Here is a 27,459-nt window from a genome sequence, read left to right as displayed (position 1 = left end):
AGGACTATCTCACATTGTGAGATGACCATATAATTTATCATCAAACCCAAAGCCATGCCTACATCTGCGAGCTTATCAAGTCCTGTACTCCCCCCAAACTCACCATGCTCCAGGCATACTGGCCTTCTTTCTATTCCTCAAACATTCCAGCCTCATTCCAACCTCAGAGGCTTTGCACTTCCTGTTCCCTCTGCTTGGAATGCTTTTCCTCAGAACTGCATTACAGATGTAAACTCTTTAAGCCTCAGCTCAGCCATTACCTTTCCTGAGCTTCCCTGAGTGGTCCCCTTTGCCCTTTCTCTTTCACATTATCCTATATTGTCTTACAGTGTTTATTGCTATTGGAAGTGACCTATGATCTCTATGTCCCCCTTTCAATGTAGTCCACAAGGTCTCATCTATGTTGTTAAAATCCATAGGGTAGGGTCTGAGAGCAAAGTTCTGAAGTCAGAACACCTGAGGTTGAATCCTGGCTCCATCACTTCCTAAGTAAATGAGTTTGGGCAAAGAGCTCAACTTTCGGTAACTCAGCGGCCTCATTTATAAAGTGGGGATTACATCAGACTTGCATTAGAGGGTTATTGTCGCAATTAAACAACATAGAACATGTAGAATGCTTACCTGGCACAAAGTAAGGATTCAATGTATGTTACCTATTATCGTTGCTATTATTTACTAGTCTATGGAAACTCCAATGCCTAGAGCAATAGATGGTACTTATAAGACACTCAATATCTGTTGAGTGAATTAGTGAATCAAAAGTAGATGAATAGATGAATGTCGCCACTCCCTCAATTCCTCTTCAAAACTTCCAAAAAGCTTCTCCTACTCACTAAATAAAACTCCAACCCAGTTCCCAAGCTTACCACTTAATTCCCTGCAAAACACGGCCCAAACTTCTTTCCCAACCTTAAATTCCACCACTTTTCACCAGTAAGCCAGACTTCTTTCTGGTCACATTCCTCTCATCTAGAATGTTTTTTCCTCCATCTCTACCTGTCCAAATCCCACTGACACTCCAGGTCTAACCAAATGCCATGCTTTTCACTCTCACCTCTGAACATCCATCTCCTATAGCCAAGTAAGAATCTCCTTTTATGACTGTTACATATTTATACTGGTTACCTCCCTTATGAGAGAAGCTTAGAGTCTGTGTTCCTGCCATCTCCAGCACCCAGCCCAGTTCTTTATAGGGAGAAAGCCCCCAATACGTTATTTTGAGCAAATGACTGGAGGTCGGTTGGGAGGTACTGTAAAAAGACCTGACTTGGGCCGGCCCAGTGGCTCAGGCAGTTGGAGCTCCGCGCTCCTAATGCCGAAGGCTACTGGTTCAATTCCCACATGGGCCAGTGGGCTTTCAACCACAAGGCTGCCGGTTCGACTCCTCGACTCTGGCACGGGATCATGGGCTCTGCCCCCTGCAACTAAGATTGAATGCTGTCCCTTGAGCTGAGCTGCCACTGAGCTCCCGGATGGATCAGTTGGTTGAGCATGGGATCTCATCCGCAAGGTTGCCGGTTTGACTCCCACAAGGGATGGTGGGTTGTGCCCCCTGCAACTAGCAACGGCAACTGGACCTGGAGCTGAGCTGCACCCTCCACAATGAAGATTGAAAGGACAACTTGCCTTGGAAAAAGTCCTGGAAATACACACTGTTTCCCAATAAAGTCCTGTTCCCCTTCCCCAACAAAATCTTAAAGAAAAAAAAAAAAAAAGACCTGACTTTACACATCAAAATAAAATTGCTATTATTATAGACACAACACCTACTGTATGGTTATTAGGTCAAGACCTGAGTAACATCTCTATGATGTCAAAACTTTCCACCTCCTCCACTATGCAGTATAGTAGTATCTCCAATGCTGAGAGCAATGGATGGCACAAAATAAACCCTCAATAAATATTTGAAATATTCAATGATCAACAATCATTCCCATTTATCCAATAGCTATCCACGTCTTGTTGAACAACTCTTTTTAAAACTCTGAAGTTAGAATTTACAAATATTCTGTTCACACATGGCCCAAGCTCAGAATTCTGATTTTCATTCATGATGCATTATTTTCTCTCTCCCTCTGTCTCCAATTTACTGATGATCTAATGCAGCTTATACTGAACCTAAATTGTTATCTACAACTTATCTCCCATTCCATGCAGCTAGCCTAATTCACAAAACAGTTATCCAAATTAAACTGTTCAACAGTTTTCCTTCTTTCCTTACTAGTAATTGTGCTCTCTCTGAATGGCTTTTCTACATCAACAACTGGTTTGGCTATTAATGAAAGCTATCCTTGTGACAGCTCTCATGTTGTTTCCTTGTATTGCTTGGATTAAGAAGAGGGGAAGAAACCCAGGTCATGGAAGTATTGCATCTTTTTCTTCAACTATGATGTGACCCCTTGCAAGCAGGGGCTTTTACTTCAGGTATTCTTGGTATTCTCCGTGGGGTCCTGGTGGGGCAGAGGGGGAAAGGTATGGTGGTAACAGGTATCTTATGCCTGACCTTTGACCACTAAGTAGAAAACACTTTCACAGCATGGAGAGATACAATGAGTCGTTTGCATTTTCAGGGTGTCCTGATTTATGGGGGAGTCATAACTGAATGGTTCAGTACCTTAGGAGGTTGGGGAGACACTCCATGAGCAGGAAACATGAATTGTGTCTCCAAAGGGCTCAGTCAGTGGTTGACAGGCACCTTTGAGAAACATGAAAATTTCTGATTCTCAACCTAGAAGAATACACATGTACACAAAAGTCTGCATTAATTGCATTAATTTCAAGAGATCTATCTATAAAGCCCAGATTCTTAGACTTGGTAACGGGACTGCGGGGTTGGGGAAGGACAGCAAAATAAGAGCAAAAACCAACCCCAGGCATTTCACCTGGGGAACTGAGACAACAGTGACCACTTAAGACGTAAGATACTATACATACTCTTTTGCTAAGTGATAGCTCCATCCCTAATAGTATAAATGGCATTTCCATTTGAAATAAAATCTCATGGTCAAGGGCCGAGTTTTTCAGGTTGCAACCAATCATCACCGTAATAAAATGGCTTTGGTAAAGTGGAACTTGACTGTAACAAGGTAATCAATTCAGTCACTCATCCTCATTTAACAGATATTCTTTTCAACTGCTCTTAGCTTGCTTATCACATAAAACTTCTCTGCCTAGGAATGGTTCCTGAATTAGTCCTAATATGTATGCACTGAACCTAATGGTTTGACGAAAGTAGCAACTGCACACACAGAGAATCTTCAGTTTACAGGCAGCTTCTCACTAGTACTGAATCTGCTATAATCAAACCACTGAAAGATGTTTCAATATTTCCATTACAAACTTTTACTTTCAGAAGCTTATGATTCAACTTTAAATATTCACTCAGGGGTAAAACCTGGGAATAAATGCTCTGGGAGATACTATAATTTACTTAAAGGAACTTTTTGTACTTTGCAAGTGCTTAACAGATGGTTTTAATAAATGCTGACCTTAAAATACCCGGAGGACAAAGCCTGAAAAATTAAGTTTTCCCATAATCATAAAATACAACATAAGAATGTATGAATTTTGTCTTCAGAACTTTCAGTAATGGAACACACAATTTATCATCCTAGGCCTCCCGACACCTTCTTCTCCTTCCCTCCCACATCCAATCACTTAGCCCTGATGCTTCTGTATCTTTAATAGCTATAGAATCAATTTACTTTCCTTCACGTCTACTGTCACCCTGCCAATCCAAGCAACATCATGTCCCACCTGAACTATTATAACCTCCAACAGGACTCCTACTATCCGCTCTTTCTCTAAACCAATTCATACTTTCTGTAGGCAGCCAGAGTGTTCTTTTCAAAACAATTTTGACCACATCTCTCCCCTACTTAAAAATCCTTTAATCCCCACTGCTCTAAAGACCTAATCCTTAGCATGGTGCACAAGACCCCTACTTACCTTTGCATCCTCACTCTACCTCTTCTCTTACTCTCCAACTTCTAACTATATAGATCTTCTTCCAGGTCCCCAGTTCACCATGGTGCGTCCTACTTCAGAACCTTTGCACATACTTCTCCCTCTCGGGTGTCCCCCACCAATCCCCACTTCAACAACTACTCTTCTTCTAATCTTCAGATTTCAACTCAAAAGTCCTGTCTCCAGGTAAGGTTATGACCAAGCTCTCCCATTTTATTACCCCCTATGGTTTTTTTCACAGCATGTAGGACAATTTTTATTGATTGACTTGTGGAGTCATGATTAATGTCTTTTCCCCCCACTAGATTGCAAGATCCATAAGGTTAGAGCAGGGGTGTCCAAACTGTGGCTCAGGGCCAACTGCGGCCCATGATCCATTGTTAATTGGCCCACAGCAAATTACAAAAATATATTTAGTTTACTTAAATAAACCAGGTGAGACAATACGTACTTCACCTCAAGTGAGTGGCCCGGCTGTTTGTGTATTTTACCGCATATGGCCCTGGGTGAAAACCGTTGAAAAAAGTTTGGACACCCCTGGGTTAGAGGCAATGAGTGTTTCCTCAACAACTATCATTGGTACATAGTAGGCACTCAAAACTGTTTGCCCAATAATTCAAATCATATACAACAGAGTAAGATTTGAACAGTAAAATCATTTTTCACATCATTCACCTCAGAGAAACAGCAAGAGGCCCAGAGATAGAAGGGAGATAAGAAATGTGTTTCTCTTGTCTTGACCACAGGTAAGGCATTTTGCAATAGTATCTGGGCTGATCTAAAGCCACAAAGTAGTCCAAGTTTAAAAAGGACCAGGTTGCAACACACTTTAGTGCCTGGAACATTGAAAATACAAGACAAAAAGTGGCACCAGGTGGAAATATGAGTATAAGCTTACTGGAGTAGACGGAGAACCTATATTTGGTAAATTGAATTGTTCTAGCCTATCTCAGGCCATTTACAGAAATCCAAAACAGTCCGTATGTGGATCAGCATTAAAGAAGTCAGGTGTCTCACAGTGGGTGGAGGCGTCTGCAATCATAAACTAAAAGAACGGGTAGGGGGTGGGAGATGGGGGTAAGGAGGATCAAATACATGGTGATGGAAGCAGACTCTGGGTGGTGAACACACAATGGGATTTATAGATGATGTAATACAGAATTGTACACCTGAAATCTATGTAATTTTAGTCTAACAATTGTCACCCCAATAAATTTTAAAAAAACAAAAAACAAACAAACAAAAAAAACCTAAAAGAACCACAAGGGTAAGGGAAACTTGGCGGTCAGAATCTGAGTACTGGTCAGAATCTTCCCTAAAGGTGATGTTTCTCTAGTGCTTTATGTCAGAAGCTCTTAGGTTAGTTTTCATTAAAGGGAGGCAATAGTCCTTTTATTTATGCTCTTATGATGTATAATCTATACCTTAGTTACTATGCTTGCAAAGTTAATAAAAGGGTTTGGCTCTCCTGATCCATAAGCATTCTTTTTAATGTTAATTATGTTTGAAAGTCTTAAAGTTAGCATCTGTCTTTGGCAAATGATGTAAATTACACTGGATCCACTGACAAACTTGATCGAATATAGCCCTGCATCGCTTAATGAATGAGCATGCCTTCTGAGAAACGTGTCCTTAGGCGATTTTGTCATTGTGCAAACATCATAGAGGGCACTTACACAAACTTAGATGGTACAGCCTACTACATACCTGGGTTATATGAGATAGCCTGTTGCTCCTAGGCTACAAGCCTGTACAGCATGTCACTGTACAAAACAACATGAGATTAAATCAAGGACAAGAAACACGATGCAATCAAGAGACATGGTAAACACGAGATGTAAGAGGCTGCTGCCAGCCTGGCACAACAGTTCTACAATCAACTTTCTACAAGTAGAAAGAGCACACTCAAAAATAATGATAAAAAGAATAGTAAACACATAAACCAGTAACAGTCCATTATTATTCTCAAGTATATGTACTGTACATAATTGTATGTGCTATTCTTTTATGACTGGCAGAGTAGTAGCTTTATACCAGCGTCACCACACACACGTGAGCAATGCCTTGCACTATGACATTAAGGTGGCTACCACATCACTAGGTGATAGGAATTTTTCAGCTTGATTATAATCTTACAGGACTGTTGTATATGAGGTCCCTGGTTGACTGAAATGTCATTATGCAGCTCATGACTGTAAGTTGGACCAAAAATTAAGATATCACCACCTCCTACAACTATTAAATGAGCTTGGTGGCTGGGTACTTATACATCAGCATGAATAAAACATGCCAAAAGAGTAAGGTATTGGTGCTGATGTTCCTCCACCTCTTTAGAAGACTTGTCATCTGAAGGGCAGGACATTCTGAACACGGTTAGTTTTCCTCAACTTCTCTCCTAGAAATGGGTTTTAACATTTCTAGCTCTTCGTAAAAGGTCATTTGGCTTAAAACAAATATTCTCAAACAATTGCAATATCCAGTTATCTTTTGTCAATAAATCATTTTGAAAGTAAAATCATAAAATCATGCATCACCACTGCATGAAAGTTGAGAGGCTTAAAACCACAAACACTTTGAAAAGGAAAATTTGGTACTTTTGATTATCTTTAACTTGGATGACTTGGCTGGGAATCCACCCCCAGATATTATAGAGATTCCACTGCAGTAAAGACCTCAAATACTAAAACTTGAAAGTAAACCTAATATCATATAGGCTGGAACTGATACGGAAATCTCTTCCTAGCATTCAAGAAAGGAATCTTCTCATTCAACTTCCTGATGCTAACTTTTCAGAAGTTAATAAAGGGGATCATACAGATGCAATGCCGATAATATTTGCAAAAGGCACTTTACAACAGAGCACAACTCCTGCCACAGCCCCTGAACTTTTCATTCCCTCCCTTGCCCCCAAGAGCAGCGGGCCCAGGGGAATAGCCCGGGCTCCAGGATTGGGAAGTAGGGGGGTGCATAGGTTCATTTGGAGGGAGCGGGCCAGGCTGGAGAGCGAGGCCTGCAAACCATCCACCTGCAGGGTCAGGGAAGCTGCAGTTGCCGCGGACCCCTCGCGGCGTGGCTCCGGGTAACTAAAGTTCCGAGGCGTCTGACTAAACCCTCCAAAGCAAGGGAGTGTCAAACCTAACACTCGTGCCTTGGGCGGCAGACAAATGCGTCCCAGCGGAGCAATCGGGGGTTCTGCGCCTCTCGGCGTCGGGCTGAAAGAGCAGGCAGCAGAGCGGTGGGGCGCCCGCACAAGTTAGTTTTCCGGCCGAGCAGTCCTGCCACAGCCCAGGATGGGGAACCGGCTCCACGCCCCCCGACAGCGCCGGCCCGAAGCCGGCGGGCAAGCGATGCCACTGGGGGAAAAGGGGTTTCCGCCGGAGCGGTAGGGACCGGGCCCGGGAGCAGAGCGGCATCTCCCCCAAGCTCCCCCCGGGGCCAACCGCCGCTCTCCTCGACAGGGAAGCACGAGGAAGGGCCGATCTAGGGCGAGGCCTTAGCCGCACATCGCACCCCATCTCGCGGCCACCGGAGTTGAGGGGGAGGCGGCGCTCTTCCTAAGAGCCGGAGGCGGGGCGCCATCTCCCTCCCACACCCGGGCGGGAGGGCAGGCGGGCTGGGGGAGCCCCGGGCTGTGGGCACCCCCGGACCGGCGGTGAAGGGAGGAAAGGCTGGACCGAGGGGCCTTGTCCAGACCGGTGATGGCAGCGGCGGCATCTCGCCTCCTTCAGGCCTGCCCGCGCCACAGGCCGCAGCCTGGACCCACCCCGCGTCCCCGGGCCGCGACCGCGGCGGTCCCAGCACCGAGGAATCCGGGGCTGGGCGGCCGCGCTCCCCCCGCACCTAACCAGGGACCCTGATCTCCTCCCGCTCCGCCCGGCAGTCCCGGCGTGAGTGGTCGCCGGGACCCGCAGCCGCAGAGCGGGTAGCGGGAGCGGAGCCCGGGGCGGGGAAGCGCAGGAGGAAGGGGCGGCGAAGGGGCGGGCCGGCGGCGGGGACAGAGTGCGTGGGGCTCGTTGCCCCGGATCGGCCCGCGCTGCACCAGCACCACCTGCGGAGCTGCGGTGCCAACGCCGCTCCCGACCCCGCCGCCCCCGGCTCCCGCCACTAGCGCGCGCAAACAAAACAAGTTGCAGGTCGCAGCCGCCGGAGGGGGCGGGCGTGTCACTCACCCTCATCTTGTTCTGCCGGCTTGGGTCGTCCAGCCGCGGGGACAGGGAAGACCACAGGACCACTAGCCCCAGAAAGCTTCCCACCACCAGCAAACTGCGTAAGATGAACCCGATCTTCAGCCTCATCTTCCTCCGGCGACGAGAGACACACCGCCGGGCGCAGCCGCCGCCACAGCTCTCCCCTCCCTCCTTCCCCCTCCTCCGGCTCTCCTCCTTCCTCCCCCACCCCTGCCGCTTCGGCTGCCGCCCTCTCCGCTGGCTGCCCTTTCCAGCTTCAGATCCGGAACTCCCCTAGGCTCTACCTTCCCCCGGGCTCTTCCCTCCGCCTCCTCCCCTGGCCCGAGGGCTCGGACTGCGTGCCGCGTCCGCGGCCACCCCCACCGCCCCCGGCGGCCTCCGCAGAGCTCTAACCTACCCGTGTGCCTCGCTCCTCTAGGCTTCCTGTCTACCTGACCCCCTCCAGATCCGCAGTCCCCTTCTGTCTCCCACTGTCCACACCAACCTCCTTCGCAATACCTTGTAACTAACTTACACTTTCCCCAGGTCTGGTCCTTAGCCTTAGCCTTTGCCCCGCAGCTCAGCTCTTAAAGCTTCCAGATTCCCAAACTTTTATTGTAATTGCGGGCCATAACTCTGTCCTTAACACCCTTGCCCTCCAGGATCTACCGGCCCGCAGCTCCTTCCCGCGGACCTGGAGAGGCTCTGGCCGCCCCTTCTTTTCTTACACCCACTGCCAGAGCCCCCCGCCGCTAGGCTTGCAGGAAGCAAACCAGGAAGTCAGGGCTACCGCTGCCGCAGCTGCAGCTCCACGTGGCTGATTTATAGCTGGGAGGATTTTTTTCTTATTGATTGTTCTTGCCTTTTCACACCGCTCCTTAGGGAGGTGGATTTGTAACCGAAAGGCCCAGGTGAGATGTGCAAATATCACTGGACTGGAGGATGCAGGAGCTCACTTAGAAATAAACCAGTATTTCACTTTCTCTTGAGCTACTCAGAAGAAAGCCAATCTTACGCCAATAAGCAATATCAACCTTGTTCATGGGTTGCTAAGTTTCTATTCTAAGACCCTGATTTTTGCCACTTGATGGAGGTTGCTTGATTTCTGTTTTTCAAATACCTTGTCTGCCTGAGACAAATTATACAGGAAAGAATATTGACAAATATTTAGGCAAATGATGCATCCTGAGGAAATGATTTTTGTGCCCCTATCTCCCAGAGGATGTCAGTCACTTTACTGTATGCCAAGTGTACGTAACTACGTTATCAATGTACCATATCCTAAACTGTCTAAGTTAAACAGAATTTTTAATATCCTAAGTTTTAGGATGGTGAAACATCCTTATTTCCTAATTTAAAGTTTCAGAATGAAATAGAGAATTTGAATCATCAAGATAGATAAAGAATAGTACCAAACTAACATCATGTGCTTCACTGTTTGGGTTACAATACCTTAAATATTGGGGGATTCTGTAAATGCCATAATTACAGAATTTCCACGACATATTTGAAGTGACATCCTTGTGTACAACGTGATGAAATGTAGAATGGATAACACTATAGTTAGCTATATTCTTGGTTGGCTGAATAACTGTACATAGTATTTCATAAAAGCCTAAGATACACACAGCCTGAAGGAGGTGGGCTCAAGTGTCTTAACACAAATCACTGTCTGATTCAGCATTTTTATCAACCACTTAAGTTAAAACCAGTTGCTTTTAGTATAAGGGAGACTTTACTGAAGACCTTTTTTTGGTGAAAAACGTGGAATATTTAACTGATAAAATGTTGAACCTGCTGGGTAATGTAGAAAGCTAATGCCCTGCTCCTGGGTGAGAATCCAGGTCAATGTTGGGACCCAGGAATCACCCACCTGTTAATGTGTACAGTGATTCTGATCCAGGTCATCTGGTCACCACCTTCGGAGAAACACTGAAAGGAAGGGGTGCTTAGGGAAAGATTTAGTTAGATAATTTTGGAAGGCAGGAATAGGATCGTTTTTGGACCCCACTTGAGCTGTTAAGAGATGTGGAGGACTCCTTTGCAAAGTAGACAGTTCCCTAGACAGAGACTGGGCTTGAAACAAGAAACCTTCAAGAGATCTTACTCTGAGCATATGAGGGAATAATTCTATTTGAAATTAGCAGCTGAACTCCACCGGAAGTAATTAAACCCTCTCATTTGTGCTCTCATTTTCACAGTCAAAGGAGACACATTTTTATGACTAAGAAAATAGGAAGCTTTATTTTTACTGTTATGAGCATGGTTGGGCAGGTATGAAAATTGAAAGTGGTACTTATCACTAAAGTAGTTGGAATGGTTCTTGGGCAGACACTATTTTGAGAAGATTCTGCCACCACTCCCCCCTTTGGTTTTGCACTTACAGACTTTAAAACGTGTGATAGGACACAACGTTAGACATTGAGGAATGGGTATAAAGTTTGTAAAAGCCTATGTTTTAAGTCCTAACAACATTTAAAAGAAACTAAAAGTATAACTTAAAATATATACCCATTTTAACATTTGCTGAGAGGTAGCCTCTGCAGAGTTGACACAACTCTGGTTAGAAAATGAGGAGCTACATTCAAAGCTTAGGTCAGGGTCAGTCACTTAACAATATTGTCAAAAGGTATAATGCAGGTCAAATACATAGGCAAATATAAAGTACAGATAATGTAATGAGCAAGTCTCAGTTGTGTGTGGGTATAATTTTTTTTAATGAATGCTGCAGTGTTTTTATGACAGGGATTGTTATGTTGGAATACTTCTGACTTGTCTAACCCAGGGTTCACAGAGGAATAGGGTAGAGACTAGAAGTGAATTGGAGAAACATAGGAGATGGCCAAGAGAGTGTTGTCCTCTGCCAGGTGATGGGGTCACAAGTGGTGGATGGTGACATGGTAACTTCAGCTGGAGGCCAGCTGGGGGCTCAGAAGCAAGGTAAAAGAAGAGAGGTATTTGAATGCTTAGTATGTGCTTGATGCTTCACATTTGTTATTTCATTTGATTTTTACACAATCTGAATTAGGTTGGTGGTATTACAGTTTTCAAGCTAGGATTCAAAGCAGGTCTTTCTAGCCTCAGAATTCTTGCTACTATGTGTGTACTCTTTGCCAGGCTGTATTACCTAGCTTCTGGGCCTAGAGTATAAATAAGAGTTCTCAGACAGTATGCAAAAGGTTAGGGCCTAAAGATTTGTTTTTTAATTCTTCCTCGTGCCTGTTCCATTAAAGGAAACCCCACCAAAAGAAATTGTGCCTATTCTTGGGCTGCAATGTAAAAGTATAATGTACTCCCTGGGGATCTCACCGCTTCCTCTTTCTTTATACTGCAGTCAAGCTGAACTTGAGTTTCTAAATGTATGTTGAACTCTTCTTGCGTGCAGGCCTTTGTACAGGGAGTTCTTTTTGCCTGAAATTATGTCTTAACAAAAAGCTTTTCTCACACTCCCTCCCATGTCCCTAATCCCCACCAATATACTGGGATAGGTACCCTGCTAGGTGCTTCCATTGTTCCCTTTCCTTCTCCTTCCCTAATAATTCTCATAATATTGTAATTGCTTAATTGCTTATTTTTCCACTCCCAGGTAAAAAAGTTCAGGTGGGTGGAGCCTTGTTTATCCGATTAATCACTGTAATCCCTATGTCTAGAGTATAGAAAGGGTTCAATATTTTTTTGATAAAAAGTTCAGTGAATAATTGGATTGAGAAAATAGAGGGAAGATGAAATTTAGAAGAGGAGATGTGGCTGTTTCAACTACTCTTCCTCCTTACCTGGAGGTTTTATTTGATTAGAAAAGTGATGATTTTAAATGTCTTCAGTCATTGTTAGCTAGTAGACTATTGTTTCCTCCTCACTCTGCATCCTACTAAGGCTACTCGGGACTAAGAAGAAAGTGATAGTTTTAATTTAAATTCAGATTTTGTATTTACTGAGATTTCAAAGGAAAGAATTTAAATTGTATTGAAATGGAAACGTGTAGCTATGGGCAATTAATATCTGCAACCAAATTTGAATTTTAACTATGTCTGATTGCCTAGAACTCTGGTTAAATTAGAATCACTGACCTATAAATTATCTGGTAAATGTCCTATTATCTATTCTGTAAACCGTTTAATCACCTCTTTTCAAAGAAGAACACTAGTGGTAGTATTTTTAAGTGAAGGATGTAGTTTATTGTTTACAAAGAGTTCCTATTTAGCTATTTTAAAAAGTGTAGGTAGTTTAAGTTTGTTAAAAATATATTGATTTTGTGTAGTGTCTGTCACTTACCTCTTACTGCATAACTACCCCAAAATTTAGCACATTAACAAACAAACTTTTATTATTTCACACAGTTTCTGGAGGTCTGGAATCCAAAAGTGGGTTAGCTGGGTGGTTCTGGCTCAGGATACAGTGGACGATCTGAGGGAGGCAGGAGGGATGAACGAAGGAAGAAGGGCGAGAGAGGCAGGGCGAGAAAACTCCAGACTGAAGCCACAGTTTGGTACAGTGTGGGAGGGGACTCCATAAGGATGTGCATAACAAGAGGCAGGACTCTTTGGAGACCATTTTGGAGGCTTAAGAACAGCAGCGGGAATCAATCTGGATCAGAATGCTAGTTTTATACAATTATTATTCGTGGTAATTCGGTTACCATTATGATATGCTGAAGTCTTTCAGTAAGGATCCAGATCTTAAATACTTTCTTATTTCTGATTATCTTGCAAAAAAAAAAAAATACTCTCTATACCATCTTCATCTGTAAAATGAAAGAGTTGGACTGAATGATCTTTAACATCCCTTCCAATACTGAAATTCTGAGATTGTCCTATGATGTTAATATATGGTTGGGACTTTTAAATTTGCACTCTTGTGTGGAATACAACAAAGTCAAATTCTGCCTTTGTACTGTTTTTTTTCTGACATGGATGACTGTTTCTATCATAAGCTTAAAAGATGGATAAATCCGGAATCGTGCTCATCTGGAATAAAAGACTGTTGTCAATAGGGCTCCCATTTGATGAGAGAAATGGTCTCCTACAGTGTTTTGAAGGCAAAAATGCTTATTTAAAAGCGCTATTAGATTTAACACTGAATAACACTCCCTCTTCATAATTCCGTACTGCTTTCAGGCTCCCATAATTCAGAAGTTCTTTTCTGATTTAGTTATTTGTTTAAAAGGTGATTGAAACAAACTTTCTCTCTTACCACTCGTTTGGAACCTCTTCAGCAGCTTCCCATGGCTCTTGAAATTAAGCTCAAACACCTCCGCGTATTACAAAGACCTTTGTGAGCTTGCCTCTGTTACCTCGACAGCCTCAGGGCTGGTCAGGTGCCTCCCCTTTTCCAACTTGAACTACAGCTACATTGACCTTCTCTCCATTTCAGGAACAGGCCAAGTTCTCTCTCACTTCTAGGTCTTCACACACATTACAGTGCCTGAACGCTACATTACATTACGCTATAGAACAACATCTCAGTCAATGACGGACTGCATGTATGAAGGTGGTATGCACACAGGCAGAGTGTGTAGTAGGCTGTACCCTCTGGGTTTGTGCGAGTGCACTCTATGGTGTTCACACCAAGACAATATCACCTAACGATGCATGTCCGCCTCTGGTAAGTGGTGCATGACTGTATTCCCTGGAACACTCTGTTTAGTTTCAGCACCAACTCCCCACTCAACTCCTGATCATCCTTCAGATTTCAGTTTGTACATCAGTTCTCTCAGAAACCTCTGCTTCTCTTCAGATCCCACCCCTTGCTAATCTAAAAGCCCCTGCTTCCCACTCGCAGAGCACCCTGTATACTTTCCATCATGGCCTGTAGAGCTCTCCTTCATAATTGCTTGTTCGATGTTTGCCACCCGCATTGGACCAAGTTTCTTAAGGGCAAGGACCATGTTCTTCTCATTTGGCATTGTATCCCTAGGTGTTAACAGCCTGCTCGATATGTGAGAGTGAATGAGCAAAAGTGTATTTCATGTGTCCGCTGCATGTTTTAAGCATAGACAAGCTGGAAACATTGTGTAATAGAAGATATATTGGATATCTGTACATAAACAGAAAATGTACTTGTTCATTTTTCAGTTGTTAGAAAATAACTAAAGAAAGGATGAAATTTCCAGGCATCAGCAAGATGTAGTATGACATAGTTGGAAAAGAACAGTTTTGGAATTACCAGATAGCTACTCCCTGTCCAGCCCCTACTTCCTAGATTATTTAGGAATATCTCTGTGCATGTCTCTGTATAGTCTGTACCTCAATTTCTTTTTTTGAATGTAATTCTTCTTTTCTCTTCTAAAATGTCTGAAAAGGCTTCTAGGAATGGTCTATTACTAAAAATAATTCAATCTTTTTTTTTATAGCTATTCAAAAAATGTCAGGTTGTCCTGTCACTAAAAAATGAAAATCTTAGGAACTGGGGCTCCATTCTTGCTATACACACTTGCCCCCACTCCACCCCAGCTATGAAATTCTTTACTTTAGTTTTCCCCAATCTTTATGAGTTTCAGTGTCTTTATATAACTTGATAATGTGTATACAAGTGGAGATACTGTTTCTTCCCCATCTTTATAATTTTGAATTAACAGCTCTTAAAAGGTGATCACATCTAAATGTTTTGTAGAAGTGTTGTATAGGTAGGTGGCTTTGTCCTTATTTAGGGGCTAGGAAAGAAGGGTACACTGTTCTACGTTTTGATCTGACCCAAATGAGTACTGTAATTTCCAGATAACAAACCGATAGCTGTTTGAAACTACCTATCTGCTCACTGAAGCAGAGGTTTATATGCACAAACTATAATAGGATTTAGTAATACCTTGACAAATTTCATTTATGAAGACTTTATCATGTCATTTAGCCACACTCTGCTGAGAACTTGAGACTATCTTCGGTGAATTTCATACCTTAAATTTCATGAAATTTTAGCACTTGAAGGGAAATTAGAGTCTAGCCAGAATTCTCATTTTACTTATGACAAGTTGGCGTCTTTGTCCCTCGTGCTGTGGAGTTTCTTTCCATTGCACCCCTGTTATAGCTAAGTTATGCTCTAAGAGATTATCAGTATTACAAAAACAGGCTGATTTGTATTGACGGTATCACGTTACCACATTACGAATGTGAGATTCTATGTGATATATTTTGCTGAATCTCTGACATGACCACAATGGACATTGCTGGATAGATAGGATCTCTGGAGGGATGTGAAGATGTGTAGACCCAGAGAAAGGAGCCAAAGAGGAGGGACATTCTCCTGCATGTCCAAAGCAAACTCTACAGCCTAAAAGGCACATGATGGGAACAACAAAGAATTGGTTGGCACAGCTTCGGAATATCTTTTGATTAGTCATAAATAAGATTAGGTTATTTTTAGAATTGGATTATACCTAGAAGCCCTTTCAGACATTTCAAAAGATGTAAGCAGAATTGTATACAAATAAAGAAACTGAGGTATATTTCAGAGAGATAGGCAGAGAGATGATTCTAAGTAATCTGGGAGTTAGAGGCTAGACAGAGAGTAGATATCTGATCATTTCAAACTTTGTATTTTCCAACTATGTCATACGACATCTTGCTGATGCTTGGAAATTTCCTCTTTTCTTTAGTTATTTTCTAACAGCTGAACAATGAACAAACACATTTTGTCTTTATTTGAATGTGTGGCTCTATGTTAAATGACTCTTTGGAGCGTTACACCAGGGAGATGTCAGCCAAGAGTGCTGATCTTCAGAGTAGCTCAAAATGCTGTCATTTAGATAGATGTATCTGTTGGCATAGTGCAAGAGCTTTGAAATTCTTATTTTAATTGCATTTCTTGTGGGAGAATGCTCTTTGAGGACCTGGTCTTATGGCTTCTATTTCTCAAAGTATGTATAATGATTTTAATAAATCATTTTCTATGATATTTTATTGTATATAGATATTTGTGTGTATTCAACATATTTTTGAGCATGTATCATGTGCTAGCTTTTGTTCTGTATAACGGAGTATGGCAGTAAACTAAAAAAGCAGAAATCCCTGTCCTCGTGGGGTCAGATGGGAAACAATATATAAATTATTGTGATCAAATAAACAGGTATGTCACTTGTGTGCCAATCATTGTTCTAAGACTACAGAGATCAGCTTATTTATTTAAATAGTCTAAAAGAAGATAAATGCTGTGGAGTGAAATAAAGCAGGGACATGAGATATGGAGTGCTGGATGGAAGTAAGGGAAGGTTTCAATTTTAAATAATCTGAGAAAGTCTTATTGGGAAGACAATATTTGAACAGGACCAGAAGGGATGAAGGAAAAAGTCAAATGGATTCCTGAGTGGAGGTGGCTCCAAGCAGAAGGTGTAGCAAGGACACAGGATTTAAGGAAGAACAGTTCCTGCTTGTTTTAGGAAAAGCAAGCACATACGGAGAGCTATAGCTGAGAACATGAGGGGAGGGCATTAGAGCATAGTAATGACTGGCTTTAATTTGGAGTGAGATGAGAAGCCATTGCCAGTGCAGAGGGGTGGCATGACCTAAGTTACATCTAAGTAGGATAATGGTAAAAAGGACAGTATCATTTAGAATTCAGTTCTAGTTCTTTTCCTTAGTTTTTAATCTTTGCCTGGATTGACCCATTTGCAAGGTTTTGAGTTAATAATTGCCACACAAACTTTCAGTGCAGACTTGTTTTATGAGCATTAAACCACAAGACATTTCCTACTTGGATGTTCTATTGGTCCTTTAATGTCAGCATTTCCAGAGTGGAATTCATTTATTTTTCCCACCAAATCTTCTGTCCTTCCTAGGCTCCCGATTTAGCCATTGACACTTAAAGAAGAAATTTCTACAGCATCTTCCATGATTTCTTTCACTTTTTTCTTCCACATTTAGTTATTAACAAGTCAGGACCACTCTATCATTGGTATTTCCTTGCAGTTTCTTTATCATGTTCCCACCTTCTGATCTCTTGTTTTTTTCAAACCATTCCTCCTACCACTACTAGAATTATTTTTCTAAAATACAAGTTCCATCATATCACTCACGGAGCAAAACCTTTAGTGGTTCACCTTTAAAGGTGGTAATGCATTGCATCCTGGAAAAGTATAATCCCCTCAAATGAAGCATTAAAACATAGTATCAGTGACCTGGTCGGAGTCCAGCCTGCAGATTGTAGGTGTCGTGGACTTTCCAATATAGAACATTAGAAAATTAGATAGATGGTGGAGAAGAAGAAGATCCTGCAGGATCTTACTAGACAAGTCCTTGAAAGAAAATTTGTCATATAGGACAAAATCATGAACCGCAAACCTATTCTCCTGCTTTGGATTTGAGAAGTGGCAGTAAGTGAAATCAAGCACATTCACACACTGGTTGACTACAAGGGTAAATGACTCCATCTGACATTAAGTAAACTGAAAAAGTCAAAATAAGGCCAAAGGTGCTACACAACAAGGGAACAAGAGTTTGGAAGATTTAAGACTTGGAGGAAGAACATAAATGAATTAGGGTAGGCTAATTGCTATAACAACCAACTCCGAAATTCCAGGGGCTCGAGTCACGGTCTCTTCCTTTGTGGATTGGTGGAGGGGTGGGGAAGGGGTTCTGCCCTGCACAGCCCTTTGGGGATGCAGGCTCTTCCCATTCAGTGGATCTACCATCCTCTGAGGAATCCAAGCCTTCCACCGGATTCTTTGCACCTAGCTGGCAATTTAGGGGTGGGGGAGGGAAGCACTGTGTAGAATCCCCAGGAGGTGTTTTAAGAGCCAGTGAACATCCCTTCTGCACAATTTTATTGGCCAGAACTCAGCCACAAGTCTATTGGTAGGTGAATTGTTAAATGGCATATTTGGTCCTTCAAATTATATTTTAGAAAATAGTAAAATGTGAAAATAGAAATAATAGACTTAAGTGGGAAAAAAACATGATGCAAATGTAAATGTACTCTGGGGGATATAAAACGGAAAGCAACAAAGGAACAAGGCAAACAAAGAAACAAAAACTCAGAAACACAGACAACAGTTTAGTGGTTACAATAGGGTAAGGAGGGAGGTGGGTGGGAAAAAAGGGTAAAAGGGGTCAAATATATGGTGATGGAAGGAGAACTGACTCTGGGTGGTGAACACACAATGTCATGTATAGATGATGTATTACAGAATTGTACACTTGAAACTCAACTATGTAATTTTACTAACCATGGTCACCCCAATAAATTTTAATTAAAATAAAAAATAAAAATAATATATTTTCACTTTTAAAAGGCTATAAAGTACACAAATCATTCGCATTTTGATCTCTATCTGAATAGTGAAATTTTGGGGAATCTTCTCTATATATTTGTCTTATCTAAATTATAACTAATGAAAGTGTCACTTTTAAAAATAAATGTTATCAAAAAATTTTACATGAAAATGGCGTCTTTAAAAGATTTCTATATTCCTTGAAATGACTGATCAGAGACCTTGCACATAATAGATACTTAATACATATTCATTGATTACACCTGTATGACTGAATAGAGTAATCAAATGAAAAAAGTCTTAAGAACAAAATGTTAAACTGTTCTTTTCATAGTGATGCTATTTAAATGAGCCAAATTACCACACTTTATTTCTATGATATCTTGATTTTAAACACTTAAATCCTATAGTAGATGTGATACCAATACTAGTAAATTGTGTTAGTGTTTCCTGAACTTTCTTCATCTTTGTACTATTTATACCATTTTTAGTCATACCTAGAATAGTACCCATATTATTGCTTTAATATTTTTCATTAAAATTACATACTTTTATGAACTTTAGTTTAGTTTTGTACTAAACAATAATACTGGTACAATCACAGGACTATGCTATCCATTTTTCTACACACGAAAACAAATACATACTACTTGTAATTATCAAAATTAAATATACTTGTGTGGTACTTAATCATCTCTTTTAATGCCAAGTTTACTACACTTTAGAAGTAACTGGCCTATCAAATGTCATATTTACCTATTTAATGTTTTAAGTTCAAGCTTTTCTATATGTTTGGGGACTGTGAACTATATAGGTTATGACTACCTGACAAAATACCTAGCTTTATAATTTATGATCTAGTTTTGTGATTTATGTTCATATGTAGGTACCAAAAAGTGAATATTTAATAGGTTAATCTAGATTAACTTATTTTTTAACATTTTTTTTTAAACAAAAAATGTTCTATTTCCCCCAAGTTGCACCCATTTTCATTCAATGGAAGCCCACTAAAATGACATGGAATGGTTCTATGGCAAAACATAATAAGTTAGTTAATACATGAAACTTTTTTTAAAGACCTGAATTTTTTGGTTCGCACGTAGCTCAAATGAGTAAAACAGAGAGGTATCTACTCTTAAGAACACAGTCACAGAGATGCTAAGTAACAACAACAACAAAAGAAGCTGGTCATTACTTTTATACTTTGGGTGAAGGTTTCTTTTTGAATGACAAGGAAAAGACAAACTTTGGGTTTTATGACAAATAAAACCTACAGAGGGAATTGTAGAATCTACGTACAGGGAACTCCTTAGGATAGAGAGCTGTTTGGGATGATCTGTGGTGTCTAAAAGTGGGGGTGTGGTTCCTTGGTTATTTCTGGCTTTGTGGTTATGATTATTAAGTCTCTTACTTTTTTTTTTAAAGCCAAATGTTAAGAAAGAGGTGGAAACAAGGCAAGACAGGGTGAAGTCAGCAAAATAATAATGGAGAGCCAGAGCCTAGCAGAATGAATTACCAGCTTACATTAGGTAGGTTAGAGGAAAAAAAAAAAAAAAAAAACCCTACAAGATTTTCTTTTTCTCTGTGTTTAAAAGAAAACAAAAATCTTCAGCAGAAATCCCACCTACAAAGACTCTGGAGGGTCCTGTGGATCAACAGCTGATGATGAACATCAGCATTCCTCATGGAGCACGGGCTTTTGGAATAAGCCCTTTCCTGAATACTGATGACCATAAGCACATTAGCTGAGCTAGCTGTTATTATTACAAATTAGATGTGACTGAATTTCCATTACATATACTCATTCCATCACGTAATTCAACCATTGGGTGGATTTTAGTTATTGAACCAAGAAATGAATAATTGGAAAGGAAGACACCTAAGAAGAAATACCAATCCTTCTGCATTGTCTGACTAGGGAGGAACTATGAATTATTTTGTGTTTTCTTTTTTTCCTTTTGATAGCTAAAAAGACATATGCGTACAGCTACAGGATCAAGGGAAAAAGCAAGAAAACAGAGGAATGAAATACTCCGGATTGAGGGCCCATAGTAAATGTCCCATGGACCCCATGTTTCCTATACTTGAATTCTAACTCCTATTATATGTAGTTTCAGTGCTCAATTATCCTGGTATACTGTTCTTTCTCTCCTCTAAGAGTATCTGATCTTTTTTTAATATATGATTTAAACAGCCTGTTTCATGCATTACTCTACATTGCCTCATTGTTTCAGAAGTTGGATATAAACTATAAATAATAAATGGTGAACTTGGCCTCAGTTTTGACTGACCTGTGAGACTTTAAATGGGAGTCATAGAGACCCACAAATGTACATTTCAGTTATTTTGGCACCGAGGAATAGTGGCTACAGTTCATAAATAAAGTAACAGAAATGATTCTATCTTGCACGGACTGCCAGGGAAAACAACAGGCAGATGTTCCCGTTGGCTCACGCTGGTCAGTAAGCTGGAGAAATCACTGGGCTGTGCATCCCCAAGAGGCAGAAGCACAGACCGGCCTGTTAACATGGTGACAGTTCCAGCTGCACATCCAAGGACAGTCCTCACACTACTCTGTGGGAAAGACTGTGGTTTGCTTGCTGGTCTTTGCAGCTGCCTTGCATCAATAACAGTCATTTTCAGGGGTCCTGAAGTGTCTCTCTTCAATTTATCAGAGTGCAAGACTCATAGCTTCACAAACTGTAATATGAGCTCAACTAAGCTATTTTGCTTGTGCTGTTGGAAAAGGGGAACCAGGACAAAGTAACTGGCCTGCATGCACAGCGTGCTGGTAAGAGGATTTGAACCCATTTCTGCACAGTCCTAGTCGAGGGTTTCCCTTTATTCAATGAAAGCAACTATTTCAAGGTGAAGACATGATTCATTTGTTTGACGTAATTAAGTAGTTGTAAACTGAGCATGGGTGCTGGAGACACAGTGGTGGACAAGAGAGAAAAAATCCTCTGCTTTCACAAAGCTTATTGGTCCAGAGGGGAAGTAGACATTACGTTATATAATGTGTATGATGATAAGAGATACTTCAGATCCAGTACGTGATGCTATGGAGTACACCCAGTGATACCTAATCCAGTTGATCAACAAAGGTCTCCTGAAAGAAGTGGTGTTTAAGAGGAGACTGACAGACAAAGAGGTGTTATCCAATCAGGGAGGGAGAGGGGAAGGAGACTGTGTGGAATGCCTGAGAGGAGACAAAGCAAAACAGGAAGTCCTTCTGGCTGGTTGGTGAGTGTTCCAGGGTGGGCAATCGCTAAACCAAGGATTTTCGAAGTAATCCTAGGGACAGTGGGAAAGGGGGAAAACAGACTGTCCACGGGTAGGATTTGAGAGGCAGAGAGAGCCTTAGCATTAGCTAAACACTGTAGAACATACATGGTTCAGCTTAGAGTCCCTTACCTCATCTTATCTAATAGGGTTAACAATACACATATTTATTTTCCTAAAAGTAGGTTGGAGGAAAAAGAAGCCAGTGCTCTCCTACTTGATGCTATCCTTCAATTTATGTCAATATATACCAGTTAAATAGCTGCTGTATTCAATAACATATAACACCTTAGACTAGGTGTTAAATATTGAATATTCAACAAGCAAGTAAATATGTAATGAGCGTCTGCTTACTCATTAAATTAGAGTTGTGGTTATCGTAGGACCTCTCCTACAGTAATCTGATGGGAAGATAGGACAAAACAAAATGAAACAACTGGGCCTGTCTACACACACATATTATGCAGACTGTTTAATGTTTCAATAAACAACCAAGTTGGTATCAGGATTATATCCACGGATAGGAAAATTTTTGGTTTATGTTTTTTAAAAAAAAAAAAATCAGAACAAATTTTAATTTTATGCTTACCCAATTACTTTTTGCTCAAAAATATGAGTGCATGTCATATGCCGGGCATTATTCCAGGGATACAGACTGAGGCCACTGTTTCTAGCATCTGAGGAGCTTACAAACCAGTGGGAGCTATAGACATAGGAACAAATACATTATCGTTAAATGGGCTATAGAAAAGGAGTTAAAGTCATGTGGGCAACTTTGTAAACCTACTTAATTTGTGTTTTCACATTGCATTTTTTTCTACTGACACAATTTGAAATAAAATGGTTGAAATCCAATTCATTTCTGCTTTCTTCTAAAATTTTCTAAACAGAACAAGATGTCTAATAAAATTATAAAAGTGATCAATCATTTCCTGTTTGGGGGACCTAATCTTTTGTTAGTCAAAAAAGGAATACGTAGCAAATTGTGCTCCAAAAATGAAATTATTTTAATTACAAGGAGACATATTCAGTGTGATTAGACAGTTTTCTACCAGCACAGATGAAAGAAAATAACCTAATGGACAAGGCCCTGGAAAACTTTGTAAGAATGTCCAGTTTGCTTTCTTTTCTTTAAATAACTTACTTACTTTTAAAAGTATTTGTATAGGTTTCTTGTTACATGCTATACACTAGTTTTTATATCTCAACATAAAAAGTTTTCTGGTTGTATTTGAAACATGCAAAGGTATCCTAAGTCTACCATTCAAAAATGATTTCATTGATGTACTCATTCAACAAATACTGTGTGACTAATTGTGCCAGACTGAGGAGACGAAGTCTTTCTCTTAAGGAGTTTATAGCCTGGGAAATCTGAATGGAATGATTAATGGTAGTATAAAATATTTCTTTTGCTTGGCCATTCTCACTACTACCTTTAATTAAAAAAAAAAAAAAACCAAAAAAAAACTTAAGGTTACATTTTATAAATATTTTCAAATATCCCTTTCATTTTCCTATTGGTATTGTATGAAAACATTCTTTTTCTGAGTATCTTTCATTTAGTGTTATGCCACAATGGCTCACATTGTGACTTATCAAAGAGATATAATGCCAAGGTTCAGCCTAGTTAATTACTTATATTTAAAAAAAAGAAAGAAGAAAGAGAGGGAGGGAAGAAGGAAGGGAGGGAGGAAAAGAGGGAAGAAGGGAGGGAGGGAGGGAGGGAGGAAGGAAGGAAGGAAGGAAAGAAGGGAGGACGGAGGGAAGGAAATGTTAATGAGCATAGCTACCTATGAAATTCCTTATAAATAATGTATAATAAGAAAAGGAAAAAAGCAAAAAGTTTTAGTAGCAGCAATTTAGGAGCACAGAAAGAAGGAAAAGTGAAATATAGATAGAATTGTACAACAAATCAGAATTATTTTTAACCTAAATCAGGAAAACAGAAGATTAATAATCCATCAATGCAGTCTAAGGAACATCCTCAATTACATAAACTAAGGATTGAGAAAATCTCAAATTGGGTATGCTATCAAGAGGAAGTAACATTGCAATTCCTTAATTCAGCATTAAATAAAATCTCTGCCACCAATTGACCTTGTTAAGTCTACCTAGACTAGAACTATGTTTTGCTGAGAAACAGGGCAATTAAATAAAAGATTGCAAAGGAATATGTAATGTCTGATTTTATGAGTCATTTACTGCTTAATAACAAAACAAATCAGTCAAGGGAAAAAATGTTCAAATCTATTGAATTTGAGGTTTTAGATTTTTTTGCTTCTCTCATTTTGAAATTTCAGCATTAGAAATCAGAATTTTTCATTACATTTCTCTCTTCTTCAGCCTCTGTAAATTTATTGGATTCATTGCATTATATATGTAAAATTTAAAATGCAGATTGTTTTACTTTCTAGGTTTTCTTTAATGGTGATTGCACAGGTAGAAAGTGCTATGAATAAGAATTCACACCTGCATACAAGTAGGCATTCTTAAATACTGTACATCATTTAAGTATGCACTTTCATACCTTAGGATCAGTGAGTTAAAAGAGGAACTTGACCATTTAGAATTTCCATCACCTTGCATGTATTGATCACCCAGAGATTGAACATGAGTAGTTTTAATAATATCACAACCTCAGTCAGTATCACAACTCACAGCAGCTCCAGACTAGTCTTTGGCTTCCATTTGGAGTCTATTGTCTATCACCCAGTTCAAAGCTTATGGGGTAGCTTTAACCAAAAGTCAGTAAAGTCTCTTCTTACTTCCATAAATTTAAAGAATAACTGTTTCAAAGCATAAAATGCAAGAAAATTATCAATCAAAGCACTGAATACTAGAGTTTTGTGGGAGGAGTTTCATCAGATCCCACACTCACATTTCCCAAGGAGACTAGTGGGGGTGCAATGTAGAGATCACTGTGTGTTCACCAAACTCCATTGTTTTTTCTTCCTGGACACACAGCTTTAGTACATTTCCCAGAATCTCTTACTGGGGTCATGTGACTGAGTTCTGGCCAATGGAAATTATGTATACCACTTGCAGGCCTGGCCCCTAAGTATCATTTTGCCCAAGCCTCCAGTTTCTATCTTTTCCTTTAACCATCAGATGCACAGAATTAGGGAAAGACAGATTTAGGGAACAGAAGAGATACTCTGAAGGCATTTTTCCCTCTCTTCCTCCCACTGACTTGCATTGGGCTGTGACTTGAGTCCTATATTGTATTACACCCCTAAGTTTTGGAGTTGTTTATCACAGCAGCCATTAATACACGATGAATATTACAGCCGGTAATAGGAAATGGTGGGTAGGAGAATGAGAAAGCAAATATCCTTGCTTTATAGTTTGTCACTAATGCCATATTACTCTGTGTGGTATGAATACGACAACAGCAAAACCACACGACGTAAGTGCCGGACATAACAAAAAGTTACCAAACCAATATATTAAGGTTCAAAGTTGAGTATCATGCTGTCATTCAAATCTTCTTCAGACAAGGTGTGCATATCTTTCCCTAAACTTATAGCTACTGGCTGGCCCTTGGGAAACAATTGTTCATGTCTTCCACTCAACATTTCCCCCTTGGTTATCTAGACTTCATTATCCTGCATTCCTTTTCCAAGATGTTAAAATTGTTTTGTTTTTCATAAATTGTTGATAACCATGTCTTTGAAATTAATGAATTTGCAAGGGGAGGAAGAGTGAATCAATTATTTCAGCATAGGAAAAGAAGCCAGGTTTAAAAAAATTATAATTTTGTTATCGTTAAAAATAAACATTTCCTTCTGATTCTTTTCCTACCAGATACTGCAATCTGTTACAATGCCATGGTACTCAAAACCAGAATAGGGATAATGCCACAATAGACAGATTGATGGATTGAAATAGTAGATTCAGGAGTATATTCCAGTATATATAAATATCACTCTTTTGTATACTATGTTTTTATATATATGTGGATACATTTCTGAGCCTCCTATTTGAGTGAACATCTATCTGCTCCCTATATTGTGTTTTATTCCCCTTTTTTTCTATATTCTTTTTTTAAATGCCATAGTGTGAGAGCAAAGCCTCCAAAATGGCTCCCAATATTCCCCACCTCCTAGTAGTTCATACTCTGTGTAGTCTCCTCCCACTTTGTACCAGGGTTGTGAGCAGTAGAACCCAACAGAAGTAATGGTATGTCTGTCATTAGATTATAAGGCTGTGGTTTCCATCTTAGGCACTCATACTTTTTCTTGAATCACTCGCTCTAGGGAAGCAAGCTATCATGTGAGAGGACGCCAGCTGAGAGTCAGCTGCCAACAACCCTGTGAGTGAGCCTAGAAGTGGACCTTTCCACAGCTGAGCCTTCAGATGACTGCAGTTCAAATGACAACTGAGCCTGAACCACCCAGCTATGCCATTCCGAGTGTCCTAAATCTCAGAAAGCATGCGAGATAATAAATGTTTGTTGTTTTAAGCTGCTCTGCTAAGCTTTGGGGTAATTTGTTACATAATAGATAATTAAAACACTTAGCATATAAATAAAAGCAATATGGATCACTGATTAGTAAATGAGATGGCTTGACAGGTTTTGACACTTCTATTTCATCTTAATTGTTTTCCTCAAAATTAATTCCTTTTAAAAGGAATTAAGGTAAAATAAGTTAAAAGTGGTGACTAACAGGACATTGGAAAAAATAACAATTAGCTTTGGGAACTAAAGTGTAACCACAGCATTATTTTCTGTTTTATTAAACTCATTAAACAGTATTACAGTATTTGTTTCTATTAAAAAACATGATATTGGACTCTTAGGGAAAAAAAGCTACTTCAAATTAGTCTGAAAACTATCATTTCTTTCTAGTAACATGTAATAATATAATAATTGCTTAGTAGAAGTTCCTAAGAGAATGACTGATTTTAAGATATATTTAAGCATAATATTATAAACAAACAAATTCTTTTGCAGTACTTGAAGAGAGTTCCTTTTTTTTTCTTATGAACATCCTCCTTTCTAATGTTAAGATTGTTTGTAATCTCTGCCATTATTCTTGGTATAAAAATTAAACTTCAATAGAGTACCTGTGTGAATTCTAACAATTTCTGAATTAGTGAAGCCCCAAGTAATGAAGGTTTATTATGTATAAGGGAACTGGAAAGGCTAAAATCCCAAACTATGAGTCAAAGCAATAATTCCAAGCAGCGTATGGCCCTGGCAGAATCACACCACCAGTGTTCTCTGTGCTTTACTGAGTTTGGAATCCAGCTTTCAGTATCAAAGTGTTTCAATCTTGGCCATAATGGTAATTTTATTTACTCACTCATTTTCCCTCAACTAGAATGACTAGGGACAATTGCTTTTTCCATGTAGAAAAATAATGAAAATGGATCTCCACTTTATAGCATTAAAAAAAAAATCTTAGATGAGTCAAGGGCGTACATATGAAAGGCAAAACTTGAAGAATTTTAGATGCAAATGTAGAGATTATCTTTATGACCCTGAAAGAATTTCTTCGTCAAAACACAAAAATTGCCGATCACAAAGGATTAGAAAATTTGACTACATCGTGAACTCTGTCTTTCTCAAATATTATATTACTAAAAATATTTATTGGGGAAAGCAATGTGATTTAAGAAGCTTCATTATTTTTGCTAATTTGGTACATTCCTTTGAAATACAATATCAGATGTGGCTCCAAAATCAATTTTTTGTATGTGTGTTTCTTGGTTTTAATGGCTGTCATAGGCTTATTTTTCTCATTCATATTTTTCTTATATTCTGAATTTTCTCAGTTATTTTCTTTTTGTACTGTAGTATCTTTGTAAGTTACGTTGGAACTAATAGAGTAGGAAATAAATAAT

At 40.0% G+C, this 27,459-nt stretch overlaps 1 protein-coding gene across 3 annotated transcripts in view; it reads right to left on the bottom strand.

Moving 5' to 3' along the window:
- Positions 1 to 8,312, bottom strand: part of GALNT7 (polypeptide N-acetylgalactosaminyltransferase 7) — a 122,889-nt gene extending 114,577 nt beyond the window's left edge. For all 3 annotated transcript variants that reach the window (XM_019733248.3, XM_019733249.3, XM_074338319.2), the window contains exon 1: positions 8,136 to 8,312. In XM_019733248.3, coding sequence (XP_019588807.3) covers positions 8,136 to 8,261 — 126 coding nt within the window. In that variant the 5' untranslated portion in view covers positions 8,262 to 8,312. The remainder of the gene's footprint in view (positions 1 to 8,135) is intronic.
- Positions 8,313 to 27,459: the final 19,147 nt, after the last annotated feature.

Source organism: Rhinolophus sinicus, chromosome 15, assembly GCF_057876585.1.
Source record: "Rhinolophus sinicus isolate RSI-liver-muscle chromosome 15, RSI-T2T, whole genome shotgun sequence".
In the NCBI taxonomy this organism is placed as follows: Eukaryota; Metazoa; Chordata; class Mammalia; order Chiroptera; family Rhinolophidae; genus Rhinolophus; species Rhinolophus sinicus.
This window is presented reverse-complemented; position numbering and strand designations above follow the sequence as displayed.